Source organism: Amblyomma mixtum, chromosome 7 (assembly GCF_055824585.1).
Source record: "Amblyomma mixtum isolate Tamu chromosome 7, ASM5582458v1, whole genome shotgun sequence".
In the NCBI taxonomy this organism is placed as follows: domain Eukaryota; kingdom Metazoa; phylum Arthropoda; class Arachnida; order Ixodida; family Ixodidae; genus Amblyomma; species Amblyomma mixtum.
In genome coordinates this window covers 38,735,798-38,759,253 of record NC_143018.1, presented here as the reverse complement: position 1 = coordinate 38,759,253, position 23,456 = coordinate 38,735,798, and the positions used below count along the sequence as shown (strand labels likewise).

The following is a 23,456-nucleotide window of genomic DNA, read 5'->3' as shown; positions in this document are numbered from 1 at the left end:
AAATGCCTAATTCCAGACTATTTTCTTGAGAACTCCAATTTTTCCTCGCTTACCAGCCTCAGCCATAGCCCTAATTGTTACACTGCAATTAAAAAATATCGAATAAATTATTATCTTTTGTAAATTTAAGCTAGAAAAAACCCGATTTCGGAATGTTTCCAGAAAAAAAACCTTTCTCCCCCACTATGAAGCTGAAAAATACCGCCCGATTTCTAGCCCCTGAATTTGAAAAAATAAAAAACCCGAAAACGAAGAACCCTAAGAATAACCAATTCCGCAATATAGGCATTAACCACCTACGGCGAAGCTTCTTTTCCTCCCTTACCCTTAGCTTTTCCCCCTTCCCCAGAAAATCCGCTCTAGGCGTTGGCGTCGGCGTTATGAGCGAAAATCCAGCTTTGGCGTTGTGAGCGAAAAATCACGAACATGACTCTGGCAGGTGGCGCCCACGGAGCAACCTAGGAGGCAGGTGGGCACCTAGGTCACGTGACCTTGCGGCCTTATCACAACCTGCCCACCGGATAGTGATAAACTGCCCACCTTGGCAGGTGGCAGTTAAATTAATGACTGGTCTCTCGGAAAGACCAACCTGGGCCGCACAAAGCCCACCTCTGGGAGCACCAGCCATCGCAGGGCAGTGGCGCCTAGCTTAACCGCTCAACCGGGGGGATTTCAGGGCCCTTTTATTCGCACACCTACCCCTTGGCTATATATTCCTGCCACACCTGCCAAGGAGCCTAAAAGTGCCTATCGCTGTACCTTACACCCATATAAGGCTCCCTCACACCACAGGTAATCACTCTTCGAGGTGGCGCAGTGGCTAAGGCGTTACGCGACTGCGTCGGGCAGGTGCACGGGCTAGTAACCCGGCCTCGGAGACTGTCACCAAGATAAATTATCCAATGTAAAATATACAAAGTGCAACTGTATAAGATAATGTATCTAATGTAAACAATAGCATTAGCGTGTAGTGTGTGTATTGTGATCGCTTATCGCGGCCGCTAGTGCGCATGCGCTGATGGAGGCATCTGCGCGTGCGCATTGGCGGCTGGCGGCCGCGGTAAGCCTAATGCGGATAATGCCTAATGCGGATAATGCCTAAGCCTAATGCGGGCGGGTGGGTGGTGGAAGCTCGTATGTGGGAGACGAATTTTTTAACGATTTGAATTTTTTAACCCGATGCCGTTAAATCTCCAGGAAATCTGGTATCGGCGCTGTGAGCACAAAATCTCGAGCATGGCACTTGCAGGTGGCCCCCAGAGAGCAACCTAGAAGGGCGCTGGGCCACTTAGGTCACGTGACCTTTCGGCATCATCACAACCTGCCCACCGGGTAATGAGCTAACTCTCCACCGTGGCAGGTGGCAGTAAATTAATGATTGGCCGTTTCTGAAGAGAAATCTGGGCCGCAGAAGGTCCACCTCTGGGAGCTTCTGCCATCGCAGAGCAGTGGCGCATTGCTGAACCGTTGCAACCCGCACAGAGACATTAAACATAATGCCAACTCTTACTATATAAATCGCATCAATCGTATTGAGCGTCTGGAGTTTTTATTGCGAAAGCAATACTACGCCAGGCCTAACCGCCCGTCGTGTGGTCCGTGGACCCCCCCTGCTCCTCGAGGAGCTGCCGCCGCGCCTAACAGATGGTGTGACGTCAGCCTCTCCGTTGCTATGGCGACGCGTGACATCAGCTTGCTCTCTCCACCGCAGTCTGGAGGAGATTAATGGAGGAGGTGGAAGATTAATTTTTTTTAAGGTGGGTATCCGGGTATCCGAGAGGACAGGAGGCACCGGGAAGGCCCTTTCTACCCATCCCGGAGATCAAGGTGAACCCCTCTAGCTCAATGCAAGAATTTACCTTGGGTCCCTCTGGAAAAAAAACACTGAAGGTGACACACTTAAGCGGAATAATGCGGAATTGGTCATTATAGACTTTACATTCATAGATCCTTGGAAATCCTCATGCCACTCCTGGCGTAGTTGTGCAGCGGTTAAGCGATGCGCCACTGCCCTGCGATGGCAGGTGCTCCCAGCGGTGGGTCTTGTGGGACCCCGGTTGCTCTCCCCGAGCAACCTCTCGGGACCAGTCATTCATCTAATTTCCACCTGTCACAGTGGTAAGTTTGCTCACAATCGGGTTGGCAGGTTGTGATATGACGCCACAAGGTCACGTGACCTAGGTGGGCCACCTGGCCCTCCTAGGTTTCTTGAGCGACCTGTGGCTCCGGCCGCACCTGCCGCGAGGCCCAAACGGTCGCCAGCGTCCACGCGGGACAGTTTTTCACTACATGAGGGTACTAACACTACCACGTTAAAAAAATCCTGGCTGCACGCCAGGTGCTCGCACTATAGCGCCGTCGATGGCGCCATGCTTCGTCAGTAGGCGGAGACGAGACGTCGCTGTTGCTCTTTTGCCGACTATAGTTTCGGTTTGAGGAAGCGTGCGGAGGTGGAATTATTTCTACAGTAGAACCCGCAACGATATTTTTTTGAAGCGATAGCTTCACTCTGCTAGGTAAATCCTCTCTGCTAGGTAAATAAGCGATAACATATTCAGTAATATTATAAAATTGATCAACACCACAAAATGAATATATAAATTAAAAATCCCCTTTGCCCCTTGGTTTCTGTGGCTGTTGGCTTCTCTCATATTTATAACGAGCCCCTCATTCCCCTTTCCTCGTTTGCTTAATTGCTTAACGAGGGCCTCGGTTCTGGCAGCCTTGATGCCTTAGGAAGCATAAGATGGTTCTCACACAGCTTCCACCCTCGCCGTTCGATGACGTTCTACGTCACATCAGCGGTAACTCAGGACGTGCTACGTCCGCCGCATAAGAACGTGGGTGGCGCTGGCGAACACTCCCAAGGTTAGGTTATTTGTAAACATAAATACCCCCGAAAGCAGAAGGTTTGACAGCCGTCGCCGTAGCTCAGCGGTAGAGCACCATTCAGAGGTCGTGGGTTCGTATCCCACCGGCGGCATGTGGTTGTTTTTTCTTCTGCTTTTCTAATCAATTAGCTTTAAGCGATAACTTATTCAGTAATATTTAAAAATTGATCAACACCACAAAATAAATAAATTAATTAAAAATCCCCTTTGCCCCTTGGTTGCTGTGGCTGTTGGCTTCTCATATATGAATATATATATATTATAGAAGAAGGGGTCACAACATTGCAATTATCTTCATTTAATACCGACAGTTTCGAACGGAGGACCGTCCTTCCTCAGGTGTGGGGTCACAACATTGCAATTATCTTCATTTAATACCGACAGTTTCGAACGGAGGACCGTCCTTCCTCAGGTATGGGGTCACAACATTGCAATTATCTTCATTTAATACCGACAGTTTCGAACGGAGGACCGTCCTTCCTCAGGGTATACCTGAGGAAGGACGGTCCTCCGTTCGAAACTGTCGGTATTAAATGAAGATAATTGCAATGTTGTGACCCCTTCTTCTACAAGTATTCCTGGCCCATTGAACGACAAGACTGCTGCAACTATATATATATATATATATATATATAAGGGATAACAAAATCTTCAAGGCAACTGATTAAAAATATAATAAGTTGGGGAAGTCACATTGAAAAACTTAACAGATTTATTCAACATTTCGACCAGGGACTGGTCTTTTTCAAGATTCTTGAAAAAGACCAGTTCCTGGTCGAAACGTTGAATAAATCTGTTAAGTTTTTCAATGTGACTTCCCCAACTTATTATTTATATATATATATATATATATATATATATATATATATATATATAACAGGCGCGATGAACGGTGGACAACAGACGATTTAATGGCCGCTGGCGAGCGCTCCGTTCCGCACCACTTCCAGCTTCTTCGTCACAATATATATAGATATATATACACAGGGTGTCCCAGCTAACTTCAGCCGTGGTTTAAAAATATTCCAAGGCACTCTCTGACCATGGATGAAGGTTACCACAGGGTTGCTCCGGAGGCGTCAGTAAGCATCACGGGTTTTTCGCCGAGTGCGCGCTTATGTGACTAAAAAGCATCCCGTATCTCTCTGAGACACACACCATATACACTTACCTTGGCACATTGGCTCAGCGCCCGACCAGGTGCCGTCGCTCTGGCAGGTGCGCTCGCTGGGTCCGACCAGCGTGTAGCCCTGGTTACACCGGTACTGGACTTTGGTGTTTTCTACCAGGACTCCCCCTGGCACGTCGATGGCACCGTTGGCGATGGAACTGGGCGAAGGACAACTCGCTGGTGCTGGACCTGAACCTGTAACGGCAAGAGCGGAGATCGAAACCAAATGAACGTGGGACCCTCATGCCCGTTTCGGATACAGTAATAAGAGGTAAAGTTTGAACAGTTAACATCAGTGACAAAGGTGTCAACGACACAGAGCTCTGCTATCTAGAAAGTTCAGTCATACAGTCCGGCTCAAAGATATGGCCATTCTGACCCAACGGCCATCCAGGTGCTACCGACGCAGTAATGTTCCTTTCGGGGAATTTTCGGTCTAAACTGCTAGAGGGAAAAATGTGCAATTCTATCAAGCACGAAAATGTTCGGTTATAGCGCGGTACATATACCACTGTCCCGCCGTCGCCGAGTTGTTTTCTGTTTGCGGGCACAACTCCGTCCAATTTAAATATTTCGTTTCAATTTTACGTCCTTCTGTAGTCATCTACATCCATGCCTGCCTGTCATTCCATGGCGCATTCAAATCGCCCATCAGGGGAAGCTTTCAGATTCCGCAAAGGAGCAAGGTTTCGAGGGAGTTGGTTTGGTTTATGGCGTTTAAAGTCTCAAAGTGACTCAGGCTATGAGGGACGCCGCAGTGTAGGGCTCCAGGTAACTTCGACCATCTGGGGTTCTTTAACGTGCACAGCATCGCACATCACACGGGCCTCTAGCATTGCGGTGTTGATAAAAATATCTTATTAGTGACTATTTTATCGCTTAAAGAATTGGTAAAGTGGTTTTTGAGGAAAAGAAATGGCGCAGTATCTGTCTCTCATATCTCGGTGGACACCTGAACCGCGCCCTAAGGGAAAGGGGGATGGTGGGAGTGAAAGAAGATAGAGAGAAAGAGGTGCGGTAGTGGAGGTCTCCGGAATAATTTCGACCACCTGGGGATCTTTAACGTGCACTGACATCGCACAGCACACGGGCGCCTTTTGAGTTCCGCCTCCATCGAAACGCGGCCGGTGCGGTCGGGTTCGAACCCGGGTACTCCGGCTCGGTAGACGAGCGCCTTAACCACTGAGCCACTGCGGCGGGTAAAAGAATTTGCCTCCATCGAAATGCGAATGCAGCGGCTGGGATCGAACACGGGAGTGTAGGGGCCATACCGTCGCGGTCCAGTCAGAACTCGAGATCTGAGTCCACATCGCTCACTGAAACACGCTCTTCGGCTTCGCGGAGCAAGAGAACTTGCTCCGGATCGCCGATTTGAATACGCCATAAGACTCAATAGTAACCGCCTGCCCCTGAAACGCACACCATATACTCACCCTGGCACACAGGCTCAGCGCCCGACCAGGTGCCGTCGCTCTGGCAGGTACGCTCACTGGTTCCGACCAGCGTGTAGCCCTGGTTACACCGGTACTGGATCTTGGTGTTTTCTACCAGAACTCCCCCTGGCACGTCGATGGCACCGTTGGCGATGGAACCGGGCGAAGGACAAGTCGCTGGTGCTGGACCTGAACCTGTAATGGCAGCCGTACCGCTGAAAGCCACGCACAGGCGACCATGGACACGGGTCTCATCGCAATATCTGCTCGGGTGCCGGATACGACGGGAGTGTATAACCAGTGAATAACAACGAGAATGGTACCCATGTAGGCAGGGGACTGAGTGTCTTCGAGAAAACACCCTCATATGATTCAAACAAGACCCTATCGGCGTTGGAGGCAACGCTCTCATAAAAAGGGGTAGGAGCGGAAGGTGAGATGGTATGCAACGATAGATGCACGCGGCTATTGTTGACTCTATGCAGTTTGGTCATGGCTCAAGTTCTGTGTAAAGCAAAGTAATTTCAGGTCATCAGCGTGGAAGTTTTCGAAAGACCTAGGTCCACCTGGATAGGCCAACACCATTGTACGGCTACGATGAGCACGCAAAGTAGATTGTGAGTATGCGTCTCTGGAAACATATGCCGTTCAGTGCTCGCCGACCGGAAGCGGCGGAGAAAACATGTAGCGGGGAGACACGACGCAGCGTGGCGGAGACAGTCAAGGTCAAGCAGCACTCCCGAGCACGCTCTAGCTCACCCGTTTCGCTGCCCACACTAAATTCCTGCAGTACTCTCGTTTCTAAAGCAGAATGCTTTTAATATTTGGTCCCCGGGGTTTCTTGTCCACACATTCCGAACATTAAATCTTCAGAATGTGTCCGTATTTTGAGTGCTGAACTGGCATCTTCGTTGTTGAGATCGGCGAACTCGGGCATGGGAAAAAAGTCAGGCAGCCGTTCAACTCTGTCGAACCAAGTTTCCCGTAGCGAAAGCTACATAAGCAAGCGATGTCTGCCGTATGGTCAGAAGCGGCTTGCCGCAATGTTCGAAGCACTATAAGCGCGCTCCGCTCTCCGTCCTCCACAGCGTCTAAGTCAAGCGCACAGCTCTTGTTTGTATGCGCCCTGACGCCACAACTGTGAATGGATCCCCGTGACCGGGAGCTCCAGGCCCTGCGAGACGAGGTGAGTCGTCTTACCTCTCTTATCCAGACCCCCACCTCCGTCCTTCCACAGCTTACACCAACCGTCCCTCCCGCCCAGCACACTCCACTACCTCAAACAACAACAGAAAACGTGGAAGAGTCCGTCTCCCAATCCCCACCCTCACCCCCACCCAAGAAAAAACGAACAACAGAGCCCACACCCGTTACCCAGACCGACCTGACATCCCTCGAGGCCCGCCTGGATGCTAAACTCGCTGAGATGGACGCGCGTCTAGAGGCAAAATTCAATCACCTCATCGACCACCTCTCCCAGCGGTTCGAGCAACAAATTGAAGCGGCATTTACGCGCATGGTGCACACCCTAGAGATGAGCCTTGCACAGTACGACGCCCGCCTCCAAACAATAGAGCAGGCCCTTCCCTCGCTACACCTCAATCCGCCGCATCAATCCAGCCCACCTACCCCACAGAACTCCCCAACCAACCCACTTGCCCTCACCCCACCAAAGTTCCAGTATGGCGGGGCTCCCTCCTAATTCCTTATCAATTCTTCAGTGGAACTGCCGCCGCTTCCGGGGCAAGCGCGCACCCCTCCAACTCCTCCTCCCCACACTTCCCACGCCCCACATCCTTCTCCTTCAGGACACACATAGCCCTGCCACACTTCCTAGCTACACATCTGTTCACTCGGACGCCACGAATACACCCAGGGCGTCCACACTCATACATCGCTCCATTACACACCAAACCCATTACATCACCTCCGAGACGCCCTGCGTAATTACAGAAATCATACAAGATACACACTCACTACCATCGATGTTTGTCGCCAATATATACCACCCACCATCTCACCCGATGGCTTCATTGGAAACGCTACTGCGAGATCTCCACCGTCTTGCAGGCAAGCATCCATTGATTATCGGAGGAGACTTCAACAGTCAGCATACTGACTGGGGCTACCGCACCACCACTGGACGAGGCCGGCGTCTCTGGTCCTTGGTACAAGAGCTCCGCCTCACAATACACAACAACTTTAACACCCCCACGAGGATTGGTAACAGTGTCAGCGCGGACACCAGCCCGGATTTGACACTGAGCCGCAACCTTGTTGGTATTACGTGGGCCACAACGCGTCATACATTAGGAAGCGATCATTACATCCTCTCCGTTACAGTACCGTACAAGCAAAGACAGGCCCGTCACCTAACACACAAAATCACCAACTGGGATTCTGTACGCTCCGCACGGGCGGCCCTCCCTGACGCTTCCATTATAGACATCGACCAGTGGGTGGCATCACTCATGAACGATGTCTCCACACACACGCGAACCCTTGTCACAACAACAGATACGCCCACCCTCGACACTCGCCTGGCCCACCTTTGGGAGGCCCACCATAGCATCCTAGAGCGCTGGAAGGGGCAAAAGCTCAATCGGACCCTTAAAAAGCGGCTGGCCGCGCTGCAAACACAAATTACTGAGCACGCTAAGGAGCTCTGCCGATCAAACTGGGGTCAGATTTGCGACAGTTTGGCTGGCAATCTGTCCTCCAAACGTAGCTGGCAACTCCTCCGTCACCTAATTGACCCCACGCAATCCAAAACAGCCACACAACACCACGTCACACGCCTTATACACAAGACCGGCCTTTCTCCTGACGCACTCATTAATATACTTAGAAACACACATACAACTCCCGGTACCTCAAACCCCCTGCCCCCCTATACAGGCGCCCCGAATGCCAACCTCGACGCAGAGATCACGGAGACAGAAGTCAGAGCGGCCCTCCTGACTCTCCGTTCTAACTCCACCCCAGGAGTTGACCGGATCTCTAATGCCATGCTCCGCAATTTGGACGATCAATCGATCGCCCAGCTCACGGAGTACTTCAACAAATGCTGGCAGGAGGGCACTCTTCCCCAATCATGGCGTCATGCCAAAATCATATTCATACCAAAGCCCCACAAACCACTTACACCCTCAAATCTCCGTCCCATTTCACTAACCTCATGCCTAGGCAAGCTTTTCGAACACGTCGCACTCGCTCGACTCACCCAACACATGGCGGAGCAAGACCTCTACCCGCACAGCATGGTGGGCTTCCGTCCCCATCTGTCAGCACAGGACGCCATGCTCCAACTCACGCAGGACATTTTCGACCCCCTCATTCCGGGTCACACAAAAGCTGTCTTAGCCTTGGATCTCTCCAAGGCCTTTGATCGCCTGGACCATCAAGCGATCATGGCGGCTCTCTCCCCCTTGAACATAGGTGAACGTATGTACACCTATATTCAAACATTCCTTACTAACCGCACGGCCGAAATTCACTTCGGTCCCCACATCTCCCCCCCATACACCCTTAGTGGGGTCGGAACCCCCCAGGGGTCCGTCCTCTCCCCTTTCCTCTTCAATGTCACTCTCATTCCCCTTGCCCACAAGCTACAAACCATCCCTCACCTTCGGCATACACTCTATGCCGATGATATCACGCTATGGACCACCCATGGCAGTGATGGAGACATAGAGAACACCCTGCAGTCCGCGGCTATCCTCACCCAAACGCATGCGCGGAGTATCGGACTCTCCTGCTCACCGGAGAAGTCGGAGCTCCTCATAATCCGCCCCACAACACGAAACTGTCCCACAGCCCCCATCACCGTGACACTGGAAAACCGGCCCATCCCGGAGGTAAACACTCTCCGGGTACTTGGCCTCCACATCCAGAACAACGGGAAAAACACACTCACCATACAGAAACTCAAGCAGACAACTGTGTCGATATCACACCTAATCCGCCGCGTTTCTGCACACCACCGGGGCATGAAGGAGCATGACCTATGTCGTCTCATTCATGCCTTCGTCCTCAGCCGCTTTATCTTCACGCTCCCCTACCTGAAACTCCAGGCTAGGGAAATCTCCACCCTGGATGCCATGATTCGAACAGCATTTAAGACAGCATTACACCTACCCCAAAATACCTCAACCGAAAAACTCTTTCAACTAGGCCTGCACAATACGATAGGGGAGCTTATTGAGGCCCACCGACAGACACAATACATACGTCTCGCGAGAACCACCACCGGGAGACACATCCTACACACCCTCGGTATACGCCTACCAGTAACCGATCCCACACAGCTCCTGGTACCCCGCCTCATTCACCGCGATTTATTTATTAAACCTCCCCCCAAAAACATGCATCCCACCTACCACGAACCCCGCCGCAGAGCTCGCGCACGGGCACTCCACAAATACTATGGCACGGAACCGTATGCCGTTTGGGTGGATGCCGCATGCACGGGCGAGGACGCGGTTGTCGCCATCACGAACCCCTCCCTCCAACCCATTGCCACACTTCACATAACCCCTACTGCCACTTCGGAGGAGGCCGAAGAGGCCGCCATTGCCCTGGCCATCACCCGCACGGAGGCGCGATATATACTGTCAGATTCCAAAACTGCCATACTAAATTTTGCTCGCGGGAGAGTTCACGTCCCTGCATTTCGCATACTGGACTCCCTCGCCGCGCACCCGCCCCGCCATGTGGAGCTGATATGGGTGCCTGCCCACTCCGGGAATCCCGGAAACGAGGCCGCCAACGCTTTAGCCCGAGCTTCTCTCAACCGGGCGCCGGCGGCCTCCGACCTGGGGTTCTCGCGGGAGCGCATGCACTCATTCAGTGAAATGACGCAGGCCTGCAAAGCCGAGCGTCGGCTCTACCCCCCACCTCATCCTTCCCTCGACAATTACCATCAGACACTTTGGAGGCGGCTCCAAACACGCACTTTGCCCTCCCCTTATATACGCTCGCGATATCACCCAGTCCACACGAACCCTTCCTGTACCCTCTGCCACCACCCCAAAGCCACCCTCGACCATATTCTTTTCCTCTGCCCGGCGGATCCTCCCCCGCGGGGCCTGGAGCACCTTACCTCATGGGAGGCTTGGGAGACCCTACTGCGCTCCGAGGACCCGGCCAAGCAAGCCATCGCCACCGGCCGGGCTGCCAGCGTCATGAGCCTCCGGGACATGAACGTTTGAGTGCAGTGGGGCCGTGCGGGGGCCCAAGGACCGACGTGTCCAAAACTCCCTTGTTATAAATAAAGTTTTCATCATCATCATCAACCACGCGACACAACGTGATTACCGCGTGGCTTTCTTAGTGCGTCTGCCGACAACTTGCAAGGTCAAAATTCAATGTCAAAGTTCAAGATCAAAATTTGAGGTCAAATATCAAGGTCGAAGGTCCAATGTCAAGATCAAAATTGAAGGTCAAAAAAGGTCCACTAAGTGGACCACACATGGTTAAGTATATGCGCGTAGCAACGCTAGCCATGACTTATCTCAAGGTCGTTTCAAGGTCATTCGGTGGGTCACGGCGAAATGCGTCCTAGCTATAGTAGTGTAGCTTTCGCTACAAAATTCCTCGCGGACTCTTCACCAAGGTGGAGGCGGATGAGCCACCAGGAGGCAACGAGGCGGAAAGGAATGCAGGCGGCGGCAGCGACGGCGTTAAATGGCAGTCTATCTCCGGTTCGCTTGAGGGAGCGACATGCTCCCTCCCTCTTTATCTCAAGCTGGACGGGTTAAGCGAGAGGTGGCTACGGAAGTGGCAGAGATCTTGTTTCAGACATTCTGCAAGAGGACTACGAGGTCGCTCATCTTAGTCTGCTAAAGGCGGGTTGAAATTCCGTTCCCGGGGGCTCTGAACGGAATGCTTGCCGCAGTGGTGAAATCTCCGACACAGCAGTTTTCGATTGCTCTGTCTTTCCCACTTGCCAATGACCAAACTAAGAGAGTGCATTAGCATCGCATCCTGTTATGGGCGGTACACCAAGTGCCCACAACTGCCCACTTGACTGGGCAGGAGCTTTCACAGAATTTTATACCTGGCTGGCGAATATGAACTGTATTAAACGGGCTGATGGTGTGTTACCCAGGCACTACCGACTCGGCTCTAAAAATGTAAATCTACTGCACAGTTTCCCCCGTAACAGTACAGTTTTTTGTATAGGAGGGCAGGCCTTAGTCAGGTGTTGTTTAACGCCTTTTGCCTGCTCGTCCTTGGTTTACGTCTGCATTGTAAACCAAAAATAAACTAATAAAAAAAAAGCTCTAGAGTCCGAACAACATCGTATCGAGCCGGCACCTAGGGGCCTGAACGAATCACAACCCAAGGGCATCTCATCTCTTAACTCCGCCAAGCTAGAACGTAACAATGTCCAAAGATCCAATTAAGTCATAATTATACTTGAGTGACACTGACGGGCCAGTTAAGTCGTGGAGGTAATAGGGAAATGATAGGCCGCACTTGTCTTGTTCTCCTTCTAAGTCCTGCATCTCATCTCGCTCCGTGGTTCGCGCAGCGACCGCTTAATTAAATGCGTTTAGACAAATTTCGGTTGCACGTTTGCATCGTTATATTAATGCCTAAGGCATTACTACGGCCGCTAAATAGTTTATAATTGAATTTCTTCTCTTATCACTTTCGGTTTCAACAGCCGAGCGATGGATGATGACGTGAAGGCCAGCATATATCACGTGAGGCCTACATAAAAGCTGTGATATATATAATCGCTGCTTCCACGTTCGTTGTGACTCAGACTCTTAAGGTAGCCTGGCTGTAGCTTTGCAGAGAATTAAAACGACGAAGGAGCGATTATATGGCAATTTACGTGCCTCACGTGACCCATACTGGCATTTGACGTCATAGCCATCGGTCGTTTGTTGAAACCGAAACAGCTAGGAGAGAGAACAAAATCGATTATAGCTTATTTAGCGGTCGTATGCGAATATCATGTGGTGGCCAATGTGTAGTAACGCTTAAGCATCATTACAAAGGAGAAAACACGATGCCAAAAATGGGTGTCTATATTCTTTTGAAGGAGTGTTGTGTGTTCTGTCTTTCAAACGATGCGCAGATCATTAGAATACATGGAATGCCACGTTGATTTCGCCAACAATAGATAAATAATTCATAATTTTTTTCTCGCATGCTGTTCCGGTTCCAACGGCCGAACGACGGCTGTGACGTAACAGACTATTTGTGATCCCGTGAGGCATGCAAAAATTGCAGTATGGTGGCTGCTCTTTTCTTTTTATTTCACGCCAACTCTTAGCTCGTGTTACCAGCGGTAACCGTCCTAATTTTTTTTTTCTGCTCAGATTATGCTGTGCACTCTTTACATACGCGGGGAGGATATGAGAACTTATGAGAAGACGGAAGCGGTAAGCACGGGCTGCAGTGCAAGCCCACATTTCGCTGCTTACAAAAAAAAAGGAAAGTGGAGGACTACGGTCCATTTCTTCGTCTTGCTTCTTTAATACGCAAAACCAACAGTCTTCCAGACGCACACCACACACTGACCTTGGCACGTGGGCTCGGCGCCCGACCATGTTCCGTCGCTCTGGCAGGTGCGCTCGCTGGGTCCGACCAGCCCGTAGCCTGGATTACACCGATAGTGGACCACAGCGTCCTTTACCAGTGGTCCCTGAGGGATGTCGACGGCTCCGTTAGCGATGGTACTGGGCGGCGCTGGGCAGTGCACTGTAACACCAGGAGCTGCATTGGCAAAATCCACGGTAGGAATAAGCAGAAAATTTCGGTGACCCAAGGGCAGTGTCGGCTATATACGTATACAGTTAACAGCGGTAATAATGATGGTGCAATATCACCGCTGCACAAAGCACGCCTGCCTCCATGCGCGCCTGTATGATTCCATACCTCTGGTATTATTGTGTTTGGATACAACTTCGCCGTTCCGGCTCGACCCGCCGCGGTGGCTCTGTGGTGAGGCGCTCATCTACCGAGCCGGAGTGCCCGGGTTCGAACCCGACCGCGGCGGCCGCGTTTCGATGGAGGCGAAATGCAAGAGGCGCCCGTCTGCTGTGCGATGTCAGTGCACGCTAAAGACCCCCAGGTTATAGTGGTCGAAATTATTCGAGAGACCTCCACTATGGCACCTCTTTCTCTCTTTCTTCTTTCACTCCTACCTTCCCTTATGGCGCGGTTCAGGTGTCCGCCGAGATATGCGAGACATATACTGCGCCATTTCCTTTCCTCAAAAAACCAATTTACCAATTACCGGCTCGTTCGTGTTGCCTTTTCAATAGCCTTTCGGACGCCACGCATGGATAGAAAAGTGCTGCTGTACATTAAAACTCGCCGCTACTTGCCTTCCTCAGTGAAGAAGCAAATATCTCGAAATATTTTCAGGCGGCAGAAAATTTCCTTGCCTCGGGCGCTTGATTCTATTCCGGCTGACCATCAGCTCAAAACTACCGTTGCTTTTTTTCTCTTCATGAAATGACATTCACTCCGGTTAGGAAAATAGCAATAGCGGGTATTCCATCACTAGTCACCACACGGCAAATTTTTTAAGCTAAATTGATTTTGGAGAAAATGAAAGGCGCAGCAACTGTCCTCAGTGGAGACCTCAACCGCGCCGTGGGAGTTACAGAAGAAAGAGAAAGAGTTGCTGCAGATGGTATCTATGAGCTGTGCGATGTCAAACCGAAGATATCGGCGATTATAAATGATGTTCTTTGCCCATCTGAACTCAAACACGCAGACGCATCAGAAAAAAAATAACAGGTCACGACTGCACCCCGCCCCACGACAGCCATTTGTAGCCCTGGTGAAGCAAGGAAACTCAGGAGCCTCTCGCCTCGTGGGAATTAGCGGCGGCCCGTGAAGATGCGGGCGCTAGTTCTGGCAACTGAGCTAGCAAGACGGCCCAGGCCACTGAGGAATTGGACAAAGGGCCGCACCCGCTTTGCAGGGTTTCCTCTGCAGTTCAGTGATGTTTTTCTTTCATTCAATCGCACAGTCATGGGTCGGAAGGAAAAACCAGTTCGACTAGCGCTGCCAAACATTTTAAAATAATCTGGCAACTGTGGTACACCCAGCGCGTCGTCTGCTATTTTGGTCTGTCGCATCCGCTGGACGCCATCGGATCGCAGGCCAGTTTTTAGTGGCGTATGAACACGTCATGCGCGGGCCGCGGGCAAACGGACCGTCGTGTGAATCGGCCTTTAGCACGACGTTCGGGGAAAATTCAACGTCCACCGTTCGTCTCCACGGAATGAGCGGAAACTTCTCACAAAACTCGTAGCAGAAAGAGCAAAATTTCGTTTTGTTAAATCGGTTTTTGCGAGAGGAAATGGTTCAGCATCTGTGTCACTTATCTCGGTGAACACCTGAACCACGCCCTAAGAGGAGGGATAAAGGAGGGTCTGAGATAAGAAAGCAAGGAAGAGGTGCCGCAGTGGAGGGCTCCGGAATGATTTCGACCCCGGGATCTTTAACGTGCACTGACATCGCACAGCACACGGGCGCCTTTTGCGCTCGCCTCCATCGAAACGCTGCCGCCGCGGTCGGGTTAGAACCCGGGTACTCCGGCTAAGTAGCCGAGCGCCCTAACCACTGAGCCACCACGCCGGGTATGAGTTCGTCTTCACTCTTTCGCTCCTTGTAACCTTTAAAGCTGTAGCTGTTAGCACGATGTTCGGGGAAAATGTAACGTCCGCCGTTCGTCGGTACGGAATGAACGGAAGCTACTCCCAAAACTCGTCGCATAAAGAGCAACAGTTCGTGTTCCCTCTTCTTTCGCCCCTAGTAACCTTTGAGGCTGTAGCTGTTAGCACGATGTTCGGGGAAAATGTAACGTCCGCCGTTCGTCGGTACGGAATGAACGGAAGCTACTCCCAAAACTCGTCGCAGAAAGAGCAACAGTTCGTGTTCCCTCTTCTTTCGCCCCTAGTAACCTTTGAAGCTGTAGCTGTTAGCACGATGTTCGGGGAAAATGTAACGTCCGCCGTTCGTCGGTACGGAATGAACGGAAGCTACTCCCAAAACTCGTCGCAGAAAGAGCAACAGTTCGTGTTCCCTCTTCTTTCGCCCCTAGTAACCTTTGAAGCTGTAGCTGTTAGCACGATGTTCGGGGAAAATGTAACGTCCGCCGTTCGTCGGTACGGAATGAACGGAAGCTACTCCCAAAACTCGTCGCAGAAAGAGCAACAGTTCGTGTTCCCTCTTCTTTCGCCCCTAGTAACCTTTGAAGCTGTAGCTGTTAGCACGATGTTCGGGGAAAATGTAACGTCCGCCGTTCGTCGGTACGGAATGAACGGAAGCTACTCCCAAAACTCGTCGCAGAAAGAGCAACAGTTCGTGTTCCCTCTTCTTTCGCCCCTAGTAACCTTTGAAGCTGTAGCTGTTAGCACGATGTTCGGGGAAAATGTAACGTCCGCCGTTCGTCGGTACGGAATGAACGGAAGCTACTCCCAAAACTCGTCGCAGAAAGAGCAACAGTTCGTGTTCCCTCTTCTTTCGCCCCTAGTAACCTTTGAAGCTGTAGCTGTTAGCACGATGTTCGGGGAAAATGTAACGTCCGCCGTTCGTCGGTACGGAATGAACGGAAGCTACTCCCAAAACTCGTCGCAGAAAGAGCAACAGTTCGTGTTCCCTCTTCTTTCGCCCCTAGTAACCTTTGAAGCTGTAGCTGTTAGCACGATGTTCGGGGAAAATGTAACGTCCGCCGTTCGTCGGTACGGAATGAACGGAAGCTACTCCCAAAACTCGTCGCAGAAAGAGCAACAGTTCGTGTTCCCTCTTCTTTCGCCCCTAGTAACCTTTGAAGCTGTACCTGTTAGCACGATGTTCGGGGAAAATGTAACGTCCGCCGTTCGTCGCTACGGAATGAACGGAAGCTACTCCCAAAACTCGTCGCAGAAAGAGCAACAGTTCGTGTTCCCTCTTCTTTCGCCCCTAGTAACCTTTGAGGCTGTAGCTGTTAGCACGATGTTCGGGGAAAATGTAACGTCCGCCGTTCGTCGGTACGGAATGAACGGAAGCTACTCCCAAAACTCGTCGCAGAAAGAGCAACAGTTCGTGTTCCCACTTCTTTCGCCCCTAGTAACCTTTGAAGCTGTAGCTGTTAGCACGATGTTCGGGGAAAATGTAACGTCCGCCGTTCGTCGGTACGGAATGAACGGAAGCTACTCCCAAAACTCGTCGCAGAAAGAGCAACAGTTCGTGTTCCCTCTTCTTTCGCCCCTAGTAACCTTTGAAGCTGTAGCTGTTAGCACGATGTTCGGGGAAAATGTAACGTCCGCCGTTCGTCGGTACGGAATGAACGGAAGCTACTCCCAAAACTCGTCGCAGAAAGAGCAACAGTTCGTGTTCCCTCTTCTTTCGCCCCTAGTAACCTTTGAAGCGGTAGCTGTTAGCCCGACGTTCGGGGAAAAAGCGAAGTCCGCCGTTCGTCTCCACGTAAGCTACTCCGAAAACTCATCGCAGAAAGGGCAAGAGTCCATCTTCCTTTTAACTCCTCCCCTTTAACGCGGTAGGTATTAGTACGACTTTCGGGGAAAATTCAAAGTCCTCCGTTCGTCGCCACGGAATGATCCGAGACTACTCGCAAAAGAAAACTCACCACAGAAAGAGCAAGAGTTCGCCTCCCCCCTCTTTCGCTCCTTCTCACCTTTAAAGGGCAACTCCGACGATTTTTCAGCCATTTTAAGTTAATGGCTGATTTGTGTCTCTAAGAACCTCCTGTAATGTGTACGATACAAGGTTTTTAAAAGTGACCCTCAAATAATTTTTAAACAGCAAAAAACGCACAACTCGAAACCGAAACCGGGGAGGTGCCTTCGTGCGGTATTGACTGTGACGTCACTGACGGATTCGCCGCGCTGCGAAGTCCCCGAAGATATCGCAACTACCCTGAGCTGCGCTGTCGATATGACTGAAAGAGCGGAGAACAGCTTTTCTGAGACCAGCGAGTCTTTAGAAGACGACTCATTCGACGATTTTGGACTGGACGAGTCGCCTTTCAGGTATGATCCACCGCCGCGCGAGCCCGCCGAGTCACACCACAGGCCGCGTCACCTGCAGCATGGAGACGGTCTGAACTCGGAGAAGTAATTACTTGAGCCATTTCTCGTGCATGAATTTGTGACACAGTCGTCAGAACAAAAGTTAATGTGATGCTCCCGCTGACAGCTGTTCGTGTGGCGAGTGCCGGCCGACCCAGCCTGATGAAAGAATCTGCTGCCCGAACGTTGCCGCGGTGCGCAACGCCCTTACAGGGGCATGCACCACCAACAGTATTCTCTTTGCGAAGCTTTGTCTCGACGGCAAGCTTTTCGAAGCGAGTTCACGCCATAATCCAACATACTGCTTCCTCTTGACGGCCGCGCTTCGTTCAGCTGGCCGCTGCGATGGGCGGTTGTACTCGAATAACGTTGGCACAGAATATGCCTTCAAGCGTCGGTTGAACGAAACCTTAGCGAGTCCAAAGCTCTCTCTGAAGTACACGCTGTCTTCATAGCAATCTGGCGCGAAATGTTCCGAACACAAGCGGGAATGCTTCCTCGGAGACCAGTTGACACGGCGGACAGCTCTCACCCACTTGTCGCGAAGGTTCTTATTGCTAGGAAACCTATTGTAGATCACGCCCGTTGTCACAGATGAAGAATTTGTGCACCCCACAGCACAACAGAAGTTGGTTGCAGTGACCCATCACTCTGGTGTACACATCACATCAGGCACGTTGACATGGCGCGAAATTGCACAGGCGGTCGAAATAATTCCGGAGACCTCCACTACGGCACCTCTTTCTTCCTTCCTTCTTTCACTCCTTCTTACGTCGCGGTTGGGGTGTCCGTTACTGCGCCATTTACTTTTCTCAAAACCAATTTTCAGTTTTCCCCTGCACTGCCAACAGCGTGCGGCCGCTTGACACTGCCAGTGACGTCACAGTGCAGGGTGGCCTGTATCATTTTAAGGAAAGGAAGGCGAGCGCGCGCGGCGAGGCACGCCACCTGCGCACAGTGACGTCACTTAATACTTCCTTGAGGAAATGAAAAGGCGCAGTATCTGTCTTACATCTCGGTGGATACCTGAACCGCGCCGTAAGGGAAGGGAGGAAGATGCGAGTGAAAGAAAGAGGTGCCGTAGTGCAGGTCTCCACAGTAATTTCGACCACCTGGGGATCTTTAACGTGCACTGACAACGCACAGCAAACGGTCGCCTTTTGCGTTCCGTCTCTATAAAAAATCTCTGCCTCTCCCGTAACCGAGAGTAGAGTAAGCATGAAATGTTTACGGGCCTAATGTCATCTCGGTGGACACCCGAACCGCACCGTACAGGAAGGGAGGAACGCCACCACCCGTTCAGCGCGATGCCTTGCCATTTGAACGCAAGGTTTTTTGAGGAAAGGAAATGGCGCAGTAATTCTCTGCCATCTCGGTGGACACCCGAACCGCACCGTAATGGAAGGGAGGAACGCTACCACCCGTTCGGCGCGATGCCTTGCCCTTTGAACGCAGCGCTTCTCCCCCGGGCCCCTGTGCGCCTGCGCGGCTTTGCTTCGATGCGCGAAGCCCCTAAGAGATCACGTATGACAACGAAGTGTATCGTGGCATTTATGTGCTTTTTGCACGCGTTATTAGAAATCGGAAATTATAATTCCGTGCATTATCAAACGCACAGCGACATAAACATTGAGAAGGCTCTGGCAGCAGTTATTTTTTGTGACTCCTTTGGAGACCAACCAGCGCTTGCATGCCGGTCGCGTAGGAGGGCTTACAGAGTCTCGTTAAATCTCGTTAAGTCTCGTACGGTGCCCGGATGTTCTCGTTTCAGAGCCCGGATGACTGGATTTCAGTGCCCGGATGACTGGAATTCAGTGCCCGGATGAGTAGATTTCAATGCCCGGATGAGTGGATTTCAATGCCCGGATGAGTGGATTTCAATGCCCGGATGAGTGGATTTCAGTGCCCGGATGAGTGGATTTCAGTGCCCGGATGATGGCTCTCGGTCTCGGCGTGACGTCACCACACTGCCGACAACGGGGGCTAAAAGCATTTCATGCTTAAAAATCTCTGCCTCTCCCGTAAACGAGAGTAGAGTAAGCATGAAATGTTTACGGGCCTAATGTCATCTCGGTGGATACCCGAACCGCACCGTACAGGAAGGGAGGAACGCCACCACCCGTTCAGCGCGATGCCTTGCCATTTGAACGCAAGGTTTTTTGAGGAAAGGAAATGGCGCAGTAATTCTCTGCCATCTCGGTGGACACCCGAACCGCACTGTAAAGGAAGGGAGGAACGCCACCACCCGTTCGGCGCGATGCCTTGCCCTTTGAACGCAGCGCTTCTCCCCCGGATCACGTATGACAACGAAGTGTAACGTGGCATTTATGTGCTTTTTGCACGCCTTATTAGAAATCGGAAATTATAATTCCGTGCATTATCAAACCCACAGCTCCACTGATATCTTAATAAACATTGAGAAGGCACTGGCAGCAGTTATTTTTTGTCTCGTTTGGAGACCAACCGGTGCTTGCATGCCGGTCGCGTAGGAGGGCTTAGAGAGTCTCGTTAAATCTCGTTGTCTCGTACGGTGCCCGGATGTTCTCGTTTCAGAGCCCGGATGACTGGAATTCAGTGCCCGGATGAGTGGATTTCAGTGCCCGGATGAGTGGATTTCAGTGCCCGGATGACGGGAATTCAGTGCCCGGATGAGTGGATTTCAGTGCCCGGATGATGGCTCTAGGTCTCGGCGTGACGTCACCACACTGCCGACAACGGGGGCTAAAAGCATTTCATGCTTAAAAATCTCTGCCTCTCCCGTAAACGAGAGTAGAGTAAGCATGAAATGTTTACCGGCCTAATGTCATCTCGGTGGACACCCGAACCGCACCGTACAGGAAGGGAGGAACGCCACCACCCGTTCAGCGCGATGCCTTGCCATTTGAACGCAAGGTTTTTTGAGGAAAGGAAATGGCGCAGTAATTCTCTGCCATCTCGGTGGACACCCGAACCGCACCGTAAAGGAAGGGAGGAACGCCACCACCCGTTCGGCGCGATGCCTTGCCCTTTGAACGCAGCGCTTCTCCCCCGGATCACGTATGACAACGAAGTGTAACATGGCATTTATGTGCTTTTTGCACGCGTTATTAGAAATCGGAAATTATAATTCCGTGCATTATCAAACCCACAGCTCCACTGATATCTTGATAAACATTGAGAAGGCACTGGCAGCAGTTATTTTTTGTCTCGTTTGGAGACCAACCGGCGCTTGCATGCCGGTCCCGTAGGAGGGCTTAGAGAGTCTCGTTAAATCTCGCTAAGTCTCGTACGGTGCCCGGATGTTCTCGTTTTAGAGCCCGGATGATGGCTCTCGGTCTCGGCGTGACGTCACCACACTGCCGACAACGGGAGCTAAAAGCATTTCATGCTTAAAAAACTCGGCCGCCGGGGTCGGGTACGAACACGGGTACTCCGGCTCGGTAGACGAGCGCCTCCCTAGTTGCTGACTTATGCTGTCTATATTTGTATTTTGAAGCGCGAAGCTTCACTAGGCTAGTCAACACCGCACTTCGCGTGAGCCGGAGGCCAGATTTGCCACTTCTGCGCATGCGCGAAACCGAGCGACGTCACGCACGGCGCAGGTGGCCGCCGTCGCCGCAGCCGCGCGCTACTGCGCATGTGCGCCGTCGCTTCTCCTCCTCGCCACCGTTTGACCTTTCGCCGCAGCCGTGCGCAGTTGCCCATAGAACAGGCGCAGAATTGCGGGAAAGCTGACTTACAGGAAGATGTTTTCCAACCAAAAACCCTCGTTCACAGACACGTTTTCGTTTCCTGCAATGCTGCATGAAGGGTTTAGCGCGAGGGGAGATGAGTCAGCAGCCCTTCACTGTGTCCTTCTTCGAAAAGGTATGCGGGGCTGCCCCTAAATCTGCGTGAACCCGAAGCCCCGCCGGACATTGCCAGCTGTCGAGGTAGAGTGTAAAGGAAAGTTACAATGATGCATTCCTTTGACAAGTACCTGTCTCGACACGCTCCTGTCGTTCGCGCCTCGGCTCTATTGTGTCCTTTCAACAATTTCCCTCCCATACAGATAAAGGGACGTCTCTCCTCTCCCTTTTCGAAGAAGGATGCGAGATTGCCGTCTGCGTACGAGGGTTTTTGGTTGGAAAATTATAGAGGGCGCTCGTTATTCTGCAAGTTGTCCATTGCCATGGAAGGAGAAGGAGCAACATCCGGACGGCGCAGAAACACCGATCCAGAAGTGGAAGCTTGGGAGTTGGCTGAAAAGCAGCGAGAGCTTTTCCCTTCGAGATATCCAGGCTTAACCTTATCTAAGCCACAGCCAATTTTTATACTGGCAGCACCACACCGTGTGGTATGGGTCAGCATAATGCCCGCAGAATTCGCACCTGTCAAGGTCGAATTCCCCTGGTCTAGAGCGAGTAACGCGAAATTTCCGCCCTGTTCATTTGTTCGTCGGGACCAACTACGAATTTCAGTCGCCCTTGGTGTCTTTTCCTCGATTTTTTTTACAACCACTGAATTCCTCTGTAGTTCCATTTCCATATTTGAGCTGCCGCGGTGGCTCAGTGGTTATGTCGCTCGGCTGTTGACCTGAAAGACGCGGGTTCGATCCCGGCCGCTGGGGTCTAATTTCGATGGAGACGAAATTCTAGAGGCCCGTGTACTGTGTGATGTCAGTGCACGTTAAAGAATCCCAGGTGGTCGAAATTTACAGAGACCTTCAACTACGGCGTTCCCGAGTAGATCTGGGACGTTAAACCCCCCAGAAATGTAGTTCTGTATTTTCCAGGTTTTAATGCAGGATGCATTTCACGGTTTGTATCCTGCGCATTCGCGTTACGGAACTACAACACCTCCACCGTGTTATGAATAATCGGGGTATACTGTCGACAGATCATCTTCGAATGCTGTCTACTCGCGCAAGTATTCGGACAATATGACCCCCCCCCCCTTCCCCCAGCGTCTGCCAGTCGCTTCATCATATGCGTGGCGCCCTCTTTTCCGAAATTACAGCACCCAGATTCGCGGAACACGACGCCACCGTTGCAGAAGGCACAGGGAAGAGTGTCGCGAAGCAGGAGTTTCTCACTGCTGACGCAGGTTAAGTGCAGCGCCGAGTCTACGTAGAGGAACAGAAGATATGCAGCGTATAGCAAGAGCGAATTCAGACTGGCACTTCTCATTCGATACTCGGTGGCATCCCCGATGGAGTCTTAAATGTACAAGTGTCGCCAAAATATTAGACACCTTAGCATACTGCGTTATCGATACCGGAGTACCGGGAGACCGCGCGCATACAGTGCGCATGCCCAGATCGCCTTAAGGGCGTCAGATGGCACAAGGTACCCGGCCGCAGCGCGCTCACCTGCTGCAACGGGACCATTCAGCGTGCCCGCACTGACGGTGGGCGGGCTCTGGGTATTCCGGCAACGTCTACTGCAAGTACGCGGTACGCTAAAGATGTCTATTACGTATTACGGTGCACGCTTCAGCGTTTGAAATTTTCTCATGTTCCACAGAGATCAGTTTCTTGAGCCATCTCATGCCAGGGGCGGATTGATGGGTTACTCTTGGAGGGGCCGTCCAATTTGAATCATGAATTTATAGAACATATACGAGTATAATCTATCCCACTCTCTAATCTTCCCACTGCAGAACATATATGAGTATAATCTATCCCACTCTCTAATCTTCCCACTGCAGAACATATATGAGTATAATCTATCCCACTCTCTAATCTTCCCACTGCAGGTTCTGCGGTGAGCCCACTACCTTATCCCACATCACGTGGGCCTACTCTATCAGCCATTTACCGTTAATCACTACCAAGGAGCAGAGAGAGAGCACGCTGCACAGCACACGGTCCTTCAGGATCGCAGGACCTTCAGGCTCAGCTCGTCCAACGGGCTGACTGGGTCGCCGAGACGCATAAGCTCTTGGCCATCTGGCGGGG

The 23,456-nt window shown here is 51.5% G+C and overlaps 1 protein-coding gene across 12 annotated transcripts in view; it reads right to left on the bottom strand.

Annotated features, from left to right (window-relative positions):
- The window catches only part of LOC149335731 (C4b-binding protein-like), a 78,360-nt gene that overhangs the window by 18,158 nt on the left and 36,746 nt on the right, over window positions 1–23,456 (bottom strand). For 11 of the 12 annotated variants that reach the window (XM_089552319.1, XM_089552318.1, XM_089552323.1 and 8 more), the window contains 3 exons: window positions 13,032–13,226; window positions 5,496–5,690; window positions 4,063–4,257 (listed from right to left, as the gene is read on the bottom strand). In XM_089552319.1, the coding sequence (XP_089408445.1) occupies window positions 4,063–4,257; window positions 5,496–5,690; window positions 13,032–13,226 (585 nt within the window). The remainder of the gene's footprint in view (window positions 1–4,062; window positions 4,258–5,495; window positions 5,691–13,031; window positions 13,227–23,456) is intronic. The other variant, XM_089552330.1, reaches the window with a different exon arrangement.